Source organism: Alligator mississippiensis, chromosome 3 (assembly GCF_030867095.1).
Source record: "Alligator mississippiensis isolate rAllMis1 chromosome 3, rAllMis1, whole genome shotgun sequence".
Taxonomy (NCBI): domain Eukaryota; kingdom Metazoa; phylum Chordata; order Crocodylia; family Alligatoridae; genus Alligator; species Alligator mississippiensis.
In genome coordinates this window covers 182,145,516-182,158,882 of record NC_081826.1, presented here as the reverse complement: position 1 = coordinate 182,158,882, position 13,367 = coordinate 182,145,516, and the positions used below count along the sequence as shown (strand labels likewise).

Sequence of the window (13,367 nt, the reverse complement as noted above, 5' to 3'; positions counted from 1 at the left end):
GCTGAACACCTTCTCACTCAGAACACCGGGCAGTGGACAGCACAGGTGTTCCCGGGCAACTGTGGCAAGATCCTGCCACATGTGGCTGCAGCTTGCCCAGTAGGCCAAGGGGTCACAGAGCAGTGGCTCCACATTCTCAGTGAGATAGGTAGCCACCAAGGCCTTGGCACTACCTGCCCGATGCTGGGGTCTGGTGCCTCTGGATCCCAATATGGAAGCCATGCCCTTGGCCCATGCTGGCAGCACCTGTGGTGGAGGAGACTGGCTGGTGGATGGAGTGCTGGCATGGGACAGTGGTTCCCCCTCTTCCACCTCTGCCCCCCTGACTCTGTTCACTAGCACTTCCATCCAATGATGCAGGGTTTTGCTGGTGCACATGTTCCCCTTCATCCTCAGTTCGCACATAGCCACCAGCATGTGGACTGTACTGGATCGCAACAGACCCAACTGTTTCTTGATGCCCTCCTTCAGTCGCTTCACCTTGAGTGCCTGCACCTCTGGTGACAGCAGCTTGCCCCAGCCAGGAACAGTGAACCCCTGGAATTTCTCCATTGGGTTCTGAAGCTCTCTCACTATGGGGATCACCTGGCTAAGGAGGGCATTGCCAACACTGAGGCTCTCGGTAGCTTCGACAAATGGCTTGAGGACCACCAAGGTCTGGGAGGTGGTATTCCACTCAGCTCTGTTAAGTGGGTTGCTGATCCCAATCTTCCCAACCAAGGCCATCTCATGGATGGCCTTCTGTTCCTTGACCAGGCTTTCAAGCATCATGTATGTCAAGTTCCACCAAATCTCCACATCCTGCATGATTTTGTGCTGTGGGATGCTCATCTCTGCCTGTTTGTCCCGCAGCATCTTGCCCCCCTTGAAATAGCCTGCTCCCATGAAAACAGCCCACCACCTTCCTGCATTCTGAAATGAGATGGCTGGTTGGGACAGTGCCATCACCAGCAGCCCTGTCCCCCTCCAAGATGTCCCCGAGTACAAGGTGGAACTCGTGTGCCACAGTGGATGTCAACAAAGTTGGCATCACATACCACCTTGACCAGATTGGTTCCATTGTTGGTGACCATGAACCCACGGGTGAGCTTGCCCGGCCCAACGGGCCACCCCTGCACCATGCAGTTCATGGCTCCCATGATCTCCGTTGCTGTGTGGGACTCATCCATCACCTCCACTTGAAGGAGAGCCCACTGAAAGCTTGACTGATCACGCTAGTGTCTGTGAGGGAGAGGTAAGTATGATCTCCACCCTGGCTGTTCCAGATGTCCAAGGTAAAGTATATGACCACCTGCGGACCTGCCTCGTGCAGCTCCTCCCTCAAGTATTCCCTGAATGCCTTATACAGGGAGGGCACCACCGTCCTGTTGAAGGTGGTGCATGCAGGCATGCAGTATGATGCGACCATGAGCCGCCTGAACCCTGCCCACTCTACTAAGGAGAACGGCTGTCCATCCAGAGCAAGCATCTTCTCAATGCTCTGGGTAACCTTGCTCGCCTTGGGAATGCCCCCTTTTGTCCCTGCCTTTCCCCCACTGGTCCAGGGTGACCTGCCTCGGCTTCTGGGGGACAGAGGCTTTGGAGCGAGAGGGGGGCTTCCCTTTGTGTATGCTCTCACTGGTGCCAAGCTGAGGAGGAGCAAGAACAAAGGGGTGGTGCCTCCTGATATGCATCAGCATCCCTGTGCTGTTGAAATGTTTCTCAACCTTGCCCTGGCTGGTCTTGCATTGATAGTGCAGGCAGATGGCATACCTGGGATCATCTGCCACTTAAAAATTATCTCACACTACACTACCCCCTTGCTTCTGGGGTGCAGGTGTGGGTCCTGCCTTATCCCACTCCTCAGCAGGCAGAGGCACAACAACAGGGGAAGCTAAGCCACCTGCCCCTACAACCTCCTCCGCAGTGCCTTCCAGAGAAGGAGACCTGGCTCTAGGGGAACTTTTGAGGGGTGTGGAGCAGAAACTCCGATTTCCCTTCTTCCCCCAGAACTTTTCCTGGCTATGGCCCTGAGCTCCCCTAGTTCCAGTTCTAGCTCCTCCTCTGGCACTGGAAGGCTCGGGCTGGGAACTGAAACTGGGGTGGAGGAGACTATCATACTGGTGGTGCTGGGGGTTATTATTATTGCTGGTGTTAGTGGAGGTAGGGCAGGTGCAGACACTGCTCCCACCTCCTTGCTGCCACTAGCAGCAGAAGCCTCATGTCTGCTAGGGAAGAGGGCAAAATTTTGCACAGCCCTAATACATACTGTTATGGCACATTCTGCTCTTCATGAATACAGTTTTATACCATACCATAAAATCTGGTATGGACTTCACTTGAAAATTAGGCAACACTGGGAAAGCAGGCTACCAGCTAAAATTTAGACAGTAAATTCTCACCAACTACAGCAGTCACCATTCTAAGCATGTGTAAGGGGAGGTACAACTCAGACAAGTAGGATAGAAGTCAGAAAGGCTACCAGCTCATTCCTGCACAACGTGCTGGTATCAAGCTTGAAACAATGCCAGCTATATATTATAGGATATAATACAACAAGGATTGGCAACCTACAACTCGTGGGCTGGAGCCATTGGATTCAAACCACGGACATGGAGCTTCCTTTATACAGTGGCAGGGAAAGCAGCAGTGGCGGGCACTTTCCCTGAGCTATGGTAGAGAAAAAAGCAGGGATGACTATTAGGTCTAATGCCTACCCAATTCACCTCTGTCCTGAGCTGGGTCATTTTAGCCTGCATCTGAAAAGGCTGCTGAGTGCTGACATACAAAGAAAAATGGCAGAAGAGATGTTTTACAATCTCTGCAGTGGTGCTGGAGGCAAGTGGGTGTTTACAGGGCTAGAAATCTTGTTGGTTACAAGATGGAGTGCACAGTGTCCGTGTCTGCATCTAAGAGGTCTTAGTTGGCATCTTGCAAGTCAAAGAGCTCACAACTTTCATGTATATTGTCACTCATAAAGTCACCATCAGTCACAGAATTCTCACCTCCTTCATGTGCATAAGCAGCAGCTGAGACAAAATGCAAGTCAACACTTCCAACCCATGCCAAAATCCTGTCCAGCTCCTCATAAAATGGTCAGGTGGCTTGAGCACTGTTGGAGGTCCAGTTTTTCTCCTCTGATTTCTTGTATGAAAATTTCATATCCTTTGCTTTAATGTGGCACAGCTTGACTTCCTAATTGTGACCCTGCTTCTCCATCCCTTTAGTGACAGCTTCAAATATGTCCAGGCTGCAATGTCTAGACTTCCTGAACTTTTACTTCTCCCCAGAGGAAGATCCAGGACCTCTCTACATCTCCATCTGGACACATTACAAAGTACTGAACAGACCTAAAATAAATGCCAACTATACTGATTCCAGGAGCACGCAAACACAAGTATACCAAACACGGTTGCATGCTGGTAGTTAAGCAGGAAAGTGACAGGTGTCGGGTCAGCACAACCAGCAATCAGTAGAGGGCACACATGAAAACAAGACTAGCCAGTCCAGGCAGGGGACAAACCAGTGTGGGAGGACAGCTGGAGAAGGGACAAAATAATATGCAACATAGACAGTGACACAACCGTTTGCATGCAATAACATCAAGGTGAAATGTGCCTCCATTTCAAACAGGATCACAAACTGTGCAGTACCCCACCAGTTATGACACATTAAGTAATTATATCATTTGGACACAGGTCTTTTGAGTATGCAACAAGTTTAGTATTAGGAAACCCCACCCATGATGCAAAATCTACGTACAGCCCCTGAAACTCATTCTGGGATGTGAATGTCACTTTGAATTCTTTCCATCTTCTCATCTTGTTCCAGTAATAAATGTTCTACAGGCAAAACTGCGCAGTAAGCTACACATACATAACTTAATTAACATGCACTTAATCTGAATATTGGAATACTTTAGAAAACTAAAAGAGCTCCAAAGGTAAATTATAAAGTCCATCTGTAACCGTTAATTTCTAAAATAAGGATGTACCATGTTGCAGCAATAAAACTTAGTTACTTATGAAGTATACAATTCAATGTTCATTCATTTTCATTTCAAAGAGTTCCCTTATAGCAGATTTTAAACATTTTTCCAAACCTTTAAATATATTTACTTTGAGATTAACATTACGGAGGCTCTACAAGTTTAGTAACTGATGAAAAAATTAAAATAAATACTTTCATTAAACACTTAAGTCCTACAGGCTAATTTTTACATTTTCTTAACTGCCATAAAGTGTAACTGAAGTAAAGAATATAGTAAAATTCAAAAGAATGAAAGGCATTTACATAGCTGGTACCTCACTGTGGATCAAAAGTTTTATTAAAAAAAATTGCATTTACTCAAATACAAGCTCCCTCATCTTATATTTGCATGTGAAGCAGAGGCGGGAGCAGGTGGCTGCTGCGGGTCTGACTCTGGCCCTGAGCCTGGGTTGGGGCCAGTCAACCCCACAGCAGCCTCCTGCCCCCACTCTGCTTCTCCTCTGCAGCTTCTACCCCACCCCCACCCCCTTTCCTCCCGTCGGGTGCAGCTCAGCTCTGGCTCGGTCTCTCCCAGGCACGGAGCATGCAGGAACTCCTTCCTCTGCCTGGCCAATCAGCAGTGCCAACACTGCTGCACAGCCAGGCAAGGGCTGAGCTTCCATGTGCTATGCTCTGGGACACAGCAGCCCAAACAGCATCTGGATGGAACAGGGGATGAGGCAGATGGAAGAGACAGAAACTGGAGAGCGACTGGGGGGGGAGGAGGGCGGAGAGAAGAAGCAGAGACTGGGGGAGCGTAGGGGAAAAGAGGCAGAGACAGGTTGTTTGGGGGAGGAGGCAGAGACTGGAGGGGAGTGCAGGGAGTGGCAGAGACTGGGGGAAGCTGAGGGTGGGGAGGATACAGGTGGCTGGGGGGGGGGGGCAGGCAGGAAGGCTGCAGAGTGAAGTGGGCAGAGCAGAGGGCAAGGGGGCCACCTGACACTCTCCCTGGAAAATTTTCCATATATAGAATCTAATGACTGGGGGGTATCACGGAGCACGGAGGTGCTCTGCTCCTAAAAAGGAGAGACTGCTGGGGAAAGAGCCCTAGCAATGAGTAAGAAGTCCAGCTGTGGGTTGCCAGGGCAACTGGAGCCAGCAAGAGATTGCACCTGCCGGCGGTCAGCTGATTGAAAGGGGCAGGGCCTGGCTCCCTCATAAACCCTGGGGGCTGAGGCCAGGGGGAGTTCCCTGCCAGCAGCCCAGGAAGAAGGAGCTCTCTGCTGTGGAAGAGAAGAGAAGCCTGATGAGGGAGCAATGTCTGGCACTGCTACGGGATGAAGAATCTCCGGTAGGCTCATGTGTGATTATAGCCAGGCAGCTTCTGTTTATGTTATAGCCTATGGGCTTGTGTTTGTGTTACTGTTTGTTACCGGTGGCTTGGGTGAGGCTATTAGGGGTTGGAGGAAGCCTCGTAGGGGACTCACACTAGTGTGGGGACCTGAGTGCCAGTGAGGGCGCAGCATTCGGGGTACATAGACCCCAGCCCCAGAGAGGGGCAGTTGAGAAGCCCCAGAGAAGGGGGCGTTGCTGTGAAGCCCCAGTGCAGGCATAGTGAGCCCCAGAGAAGGGGGCAGCATTGCGGTGAACCCCTGAGGGCAGCTTTACTGAGAAGGCCCCTGAGGGCAGCTTTACTGAGAAGGCCCTGAGAGAGGGCAGTGCTTTGAGAAGTGCCAGTGAGAAGGCGCAGACAGAGACAGAGCCGCGGAAAGCCCAAGCGCCAGAGAGGGTGTAGACCCAGACTGGACAATGTCTATTCCATCAGCAAGGCGTAGACTGCAGTGTAGGGGAGGAAGCGGAGCCGCAAATAGCACCCCCTGGCACCAGGGCAGTACAATAGGCAGCCTCCTGCTCGCAAGAACATCATCATAATTTCCATCAAGACGTGGCAGGAGAGTACAGGGCGGGACACAAGAACCCTAAAGCAGGACCCAAGGGTGCCCCACACAAGGCGCAGAGTACTAGAAAGATGGCGCTGGGAAGGGCGACCTGTTACAGGGGGGGTTATCGCATATTCGAGTAAATACAGTAAGTAGTAATCCTTCTTATATCAGGACCAATAAAAATATTCACTGACATTAGGGGAAAAAAATCTCCTATACAAAGGTTACTTCCAAAATTTTTCATTCCATGTTCCTCTGGTACAGAGCACTGCTAGACTAAACGCAACTTTAAATGGATTATGGATACAGAGCAGTTCCTTTAGCCACACCCTCATATTTTACTGATTTTATACCTACATACTAAGGAGACAGACAATCCAAGTAATTCAGTAAGCTACCCGGGCAGTATGTTAATAGAAAAAAGAAATATATACTTGAGTACAGTATATGGAAAAATATCTGAAAGTCAAAGACTCACATACTTACAGTGAAAATTCCCATTAGTTGAGTGTAAAAGAGCCCACTTATTCCACCTAAAATGACGAGGCCCATGAAGGTAGATATTCTTATCAGGGCAAGTTCATGCCTGAATACAAAGAAATCCTATGAATAAAAGGGGAAAAAAACCAAAACTGTTTACTTTTCAAAAAGTAAGCGAAGAACCCTGAAACAAACAGGAACAGCAGATAAAAACTGACCTATTACATGTATGATAAAAGCAATATTTTGTCCTTCTATGTGTGGTTCTACTAAATGGATGCTTAAAACACTAAAAACTTGAATGCATTATAAACTAAACATATTCTATACATGTAGTCATTTTAAAAGGTGGGCGACATTGCCAAAGAACTCAAGCCAGTATTTAAAGTTTGGGAGTACCATAAACTAAGCTATCTTAACCCTGATCTAACTTCATTAAAGCAGGCCACAGGTTACGCTACACACAATAGGTTCTTGAAAATACACCAGATAAAATGCTGTCCATTATAACGCTTCTAGATCTTGCCTCTTAGCCACAGTGCATTACAGTTTTTTAACATAATCTCCTTTTAAAAATATAAAATTACAGCATGACCCTTAAAAACAGCACTGCTATAAACTGGAAGTAAAATAATTGTTCAATTAATTAAAATACTGCCTAGCATCCACTCTGGCCTAATTTTAGACTACCTAAATCTTTACATAAACTGACATATAACAACTTAACCTGTCAGTATATGACACGCATAGTTTATTAGGTATGGTTTATATTCTCAAAGCTGTGCATCACAAATGCATATACATGAGCTAAAGTTTCCTATTCAGATTAAGGTTATGACAGGACCTGTCTCTAATGAACCCATGTTGGTTGCCCCTAAGCATAACCTCCCCTGCTGGCCCCTCATGGACATGCACCAGGATAATTCTCTCAAAAAGCTTACCCAGGATCGAGGTAAGACTAACTGGCCTATAGTTCCCTGGGTCCTCCTTCCTCCCTTTTTTGAAAGCCCAAGGATGCTCAACCTCCAGTCCACCGTGCCACATCATCCAGCCCATGGGGCTCCCCACAGGTCTGGAAATTTGGCAGCAGGAGAGTGGTGGCACTGCTCTGTTGCTGGCAAATCTCTGTACCCATGGGGAGCCCCGGGTTCTGCGTGCTGGATCTAGTATCCTATCCCACTGTACAGGACTGGATGGGGGAAGCACCAGGCCCCAAGGCCCAATCCCAGCACAAGGGGGACAGGACCTGTTCCACTCATTTGGCCCATGGGACCAAAAGTTTGAGCACCACTGGGATAGCCTAAACATATTATGATCTATTTATCATTTAAACTAAATGAAAAATATTATTTAAGTCATACTGCCAAAGTTTTGAAGAAAAGTTAAACTCTGAACTGCTGGGAGTCAATGGCTAAGCAACTAGAATCATAGTTTAATGAAATGTTAAACTAGTTTTTGGTAACAGTAGCTGCTTGTACAGGTGCAGAAAATAACTTCTTCATTTCAGTTTACACAGCTACTTCAGTTCAATGACTAGTTCAAAAATAAAACTTATTTTCCTCTTCTAAACTATGGATAAAAATGAACCGAGAAGTTGATATCGTCTTGTTTTAAAATTCTGAACAGAAACCTGATGAACAGAACAAATCAGTTCAATTCACTAACTACAGATTTTGTTGATGTAATGACATAATTTAAAATGTGAAATGTATTTTGATTAATTTACTTTTTTTTTAATCATAGGTGCATTTATTTTTAAATTGGACAATTAAAGCAATTTCTATCCCAATAGAACTTAGCCCAAACCAAAAGTTTTTTAAAGAAATAATCTAATAAATAATAACTGTATTATTCCCTATTCTTTACTGGAATAATATTATTATATAAAAAGCATCTGAATAAATTAACAATATAATTTCTTAAATAGCAACATAGCACCAAATTTAGCATGAATGCTGTATTTACTTGCAAAAGGAACATGGTTTGATAGTTGTACTAACCAATGATACTCTTTATTTCTATAGGAAAATATCAAACATAAAAATACAAAGCGTGATTTTCTAAATCATGATTTTTTGCTTGCCAATTTAAACAGTGATCAATCCATTCTGAAGCTAAACTTAAATTTCAAAATTTATTTCCAAATGATGATTTCTTTGCTCACTTGTTGTAAATAGGAGACTGCTCATGGGGTAAGCTTGTTACAAGTTGTGTTAAGAACAAGAAGTGCTGCTCCCTTCCTTGTTATTGCAATGCAGGATATCTATGGTAGTGCACAGTGGGACATTTAAACAAAAAGAAGAGAGAGTGTATCTGAAAATATCCAAGTTCAACTTGCGTGTCAACAACAAAAATTAAAACCCAAGATTCACCTTGTAAGACTCTCTTCCTTTCTTGGAAAAAGACAACTTCATTTTCAAACCCCAAGGGTGGCAACAGAGATGCTCCCTATCTTGGTACCCTTAATCTGGTACATGCTGACCACCACCAGATCACTATACAATATTTGGCTTCTTGCCACCAAGTATATATTCCACAGCAAGTCCTGACCCAAGTTCTGTTGCAAGAGTTCTTAACATCTGTGGACTAAAGAACAATGAACTATTAAGTCAACTGACCACGTCAGCTACCTGAATACAAATGGCACTGCTGCTGCCTGGCGCAAAGTGGGGTGCTTGTATTCTTGGCAGAAAAATCAACTTCCCTGATTAAGACATACACCCCAGTATTGGGGAGATGATTGTGGAGAAAAGGAGCACGTGGTATGCAAGTAAATATGGTAGCCTGCTCTGGTTTCACCTCCAGTCCATGGACTGCCTGTTCTAGATGCAGGAAACAGGTATGGCCAGGTGGAAAAGGGACTGTGCAGCACACATGAAATGATCAGGAGGGATAGCAGAACTTCAGGATGAAGAAGATTACATTCCTGGAAATGTAAGCAGAAGTAGCTGTAAATGCAGAGAAAGATCCCTCATCTATGGAAGACTGTATGCCAACAGTCATCTAGAAAAGATGGGAATCCCTCAATTATGACCAGTCTCCCTAACTGCAAACCAGTTTGGTGCAGACAAATCTGCTGTTCATTCTATCACACACAAAGTATGTATCATCATTTAAAAAAAAGAAAACACCAATAAAGCACGATCCTTTCTTCCATAAGGCTTGCTACCCTTATGAGGTTATCAATCGCTTTGAACACCTGAGCTAGATCAAACATCATGAAAGATTCACCCATATTAATGCAAAATGGTGATTAACAGTGTACAACAGTAACATTTTAAGGAAAGCAATGTGGAGGTTTTGAAAGACAAAAGGGAGGTTTGCCAGCAGAGAGCAATCAATGGTGTTCAGATCACTTTCTATGTCTACCAGCTCCTCCTCCTCCATCATGAAGCCCTACAGAGGGCCTCTGGATACCAGAGAGTAACTACTAAACTATCAACTGAGTAACTGCAGGGTGACAGCTAAATGTGTTTTCAAGTGGGCTGAGGACTAGATGGTGCGTGCCCAGTGCTAGGCTGTAGACAACCAAGCTGTAATTGCCCATGCTTTTAATCATTTGCTGCTTCCTGTACAATATCTGTGAGAGCAATGTATAACACAACAGAGGTTGTGATTGACACAGTAGTTAGAGCAGCAAACAGCCAATTTGCAAATTACAACTGCCAGGATTCACTTGTTTAGGAGGCACCCAGTGCCTATTTTGAAGAAAGTTCATGAATGTGTCTGTATGCTCCTAGGGCTCTTTGGTGAGAGCTATTCAAGTAAACCACTTACAATCTTTTTGTTCCAGGGGTCAATGAAAGTAAGTGTGTTATATGGGATCCCATCATCCCTTTTTTCTTTAGTATATTATATACCCAGGCCTACAGATTTCCGAAGTGCAAACAAATATTTGGTTAGAAAATAAGAGCAAAATCAAACGGGTAGGGTTTAAATGAATACAAATCAACAGAGGTCAAATACATACTAGAGAGGAAAAAAAATGCACAAACGTAGGAAAATTCATTACTGTGTCAAAGGGCTCTTCGACCTTTGTTCTGGGATTGGCACAGAGACAAGGAAAAGAGAATCCACATTTCTGTATGTGCAGCTGGAGTCCCTCGGTGACTTGTGGGACCTCAGGCCACTGCTAGGGTTAGAAAGATCAAAGGAAGTTGGCTCCCAGATAGTGCTGTTCTGTCATTCAGAGAGTAGCTCTGGTTGTGGCTCCTGCTGCTTACATACTGCTGTCCTGAATACAAAGTATTCTTGAGCAGATGCTGTACAAACACTGAGTGATCCTCTGTTAGGGTCAGGTGGTACTGGCTGGGAGATACTGACTGGAAAGGCAACAGCCAAGTGCTGTGCCTCATTTATAGATGCCAGAAACTTTCTGCCCACCTTGCAAAGCAGCAGGCATCCTTGATGACATCATGGTCATAGAGGGGAGGACAGTACAGGCAGACTCCATCATTCTGATCAATGAAGCATATGCGCATAAAAGGCAGATGGCCAGCCACCCACCCAAATTTAAAATGGGACTTGACACCCATTCCGTGTGATCCTATAGCAGTAGAGGTCAGAATAGAAGACGGAACAGCCTGCATGAGAGGGGACAAAGCAGCATAGGAGGGGTTTGTGGCTAAAACTGGGAAGGACTGCATACAAACAAAAGCTAAACTAAGACATCTAAAAGCATTTAAAAAATTGTCCTGATATATGCAAGGGTGAATTTAACCATGTTGAAATACAGAGTTACATCACCTCTGAAAGTTGTCATATAGCTACACTTTTTTTTCTTTTTTTTTTTCTTAAACTGGCACAGCTTGACTGGGCTAACCCATTTGGGTCTTGCAGTAAGCCTGCACTCACTTCTGTCCCGATTCTGCTCTTAAAGGGCTGAAGGGCAATTCATGAGAACTTTCTGTTCTCAGGGCTCTTCTATACTCTCAGTAGAAACAGTAGCTCTCTTGGGTCTTGTCTTGGGTAGGAAAAAAAATAAGGTCTTAGGTGACATGTGGCAACTAACACAAGGTAAAATCCAAACAAAGACAACCAGCTTGCAGTTTTCATGTTAGCCCCCCAAATTAAATGTGTTAAAATTACATATTGCCTCATCTTTTATACTTGTAGTTAGTTCCCATTTGTTACCTAATATGAGACAAGAACACACCTTTTCTGCTGGTCTTTCTATTATGTTACTGAAAAGAAGAAAAGCATCCGTCTCCTAAGGTTTGTTTGGGTTTTTTTACTTAATGAGAGGCAAAAAGAGATGGGTTTAGCACTATTATCATCTCACCAACCACATCTCGTCTGTAAGGAACCCAAATCATAAGCATTGTGCTAGATGTTGTACATACAGGAGGGACAAACTATCTCGAAGATAGTGACTGACTAGAAACTGATTGGGGCCTTGACCTTGGCAAAAGGGATCAACATGGGCAGACAAATGTTCTTGTGCAAAACTGTGCAAGTGTGAGTGTGTACATGTGCATGCGTGCACACGATCCAACAGGGAATCTTTTGGTTCTACTGTTCAAGTCAGAATTGCAAGAGTTTACGTTCTTTGCCCCAACTTGAAACAGAAAGTTAATTGCATAAGGGAAAAAAAGAAAACCTATATTTGAAAATTCAATTAAACAGCTTAAGGTAGTAATATTGTAGTTAGAACTTTAACATGCAAACTTCTCCAGTTTATAGTTTATGCTTATTATTCCTTTGTAGTAACTGTGAAATAACAATATTTACTAGCCAACATCATAAAGTCACCATCTGAAAGTTGTGTCTCAATGAAATTAGTCAATTTACTGCAATATATTTTGGACAGATCCTCATGTCATTCAAATAGTGGTCTGGAGTCTCCCAACTTCTATGTACCATAAGTGCTATGCCAGCACAACTTAGCCTCAAAGGGTTACATAATTCATAAAATTCCAAAACATGCTGAAGTAAAACAACTTAACAATAACTCAAAGTGTTACACAGCTTGCAAGTTGTGACTACACACAAACTAACACTGTCACGACTCCCAAAAAGCTGTTTCTACCTGTCATTAGCCACACAGACATCTATGATTTTGATGCCTTGACAAAAAGAAAACTTGAGCACTAGCGACATAAAAACTTGCTTGAAATATAACACATTTCTATGCCAAGGCTGTATTACAGGCCAAGATGTCTGGATGGTGGCAGGGATCTAAAAGAAGAACCTGAATCTTCCTCCTCCTCAACGTGGTAGCATTGACAAATGCACTACTGCCCTCTCACCCTATGGAGTACCAGAGAGTTATCTGTCTCTTCCATCCTCATCGATATTTACCCGCACCTATTTAAAGAAATAGTAAGATTTCATGGACCTAACTGGTAAAAACATACAGTGGAAATAATTATATTATTCACACCTACAGTAACTTCAGTGCCTTGAAGTTATCCTTCCATCTGGACAGGACAGCACAGTGCTGTCTACTAGCCCAAGTCTTGCATTTGTAAACTCTGTACTCCAGAGGTTCTTTCTGACTTGGTTTAGATCATCACATACTTTATCTTCTGCCACCTGCGAATAGCTAGGCCCAGTGTTCTATGCTTGTTGATTATGACCATCTCATCTTACAAACATTATCTCCCAACTAGATTACCACAATTTAATTTACACCAGCATCAAAATACCAGCAATGAAACCCCCCCCCCCCCCCAAAAAAAAACCCGATGCAGACCATGGTACTGAGACTCTTCACTGAACCGGGCTAGCAAGACTTCTGCATGGAGATGTCTGTTGTACAGTTGGATAGGGGCAGTACCGCAGTCAGTCACAAAGGACATAAGTACTTCTGAACTTGAAAATAACTTTTGTTCCTGTTAGCAACTGTTGCCAGCTGCAGGGTACACCTCATTTGTTCTAACCCTGCCAATGAGGGCTGTCCAATTTTTAAGCAGTGTGGGGCCAAACACTCCATAGGCTGCACCAACAGGGGCTGCACACAGCAGGGGCCATGGGACCCCAGGCTGCATGTCATAC

The 13,367-nt window shown here is 44.6% G+C and overlaps 1 protein-coding gene across 3 annotated transcripts in view; it reads right to left on the bottom strand.

The window, feature by feature from the left end:
- The window catches only part of ZDHHC21 (zinc finger DHHC-type palmitoyltransferase 21), a 109,716-nt gene that overhangs the window by 60,376 nt on the left and 35,973 nt on the right, over positions 1 to 13,367 (bottom strand). For 2 of the 3 annotated variants that reach the window (XM_019483839.2, XM_019483838.2), the window contains exon 6: positions 6,378 to 6,494. The exons of the other annotated variant lie outside the window; for it this stretch is intronic. In XM_019483839.2, the coding sequence (XP_019339384.1) occupies positions 6,378 to 6,494 (117 nt within the window). The remainder of the gene's footprint in view (positions 1 to 6,377; positions 6,495 to 13,367) is intronic. 3 annotated transcript variants of the gene reach the window in all.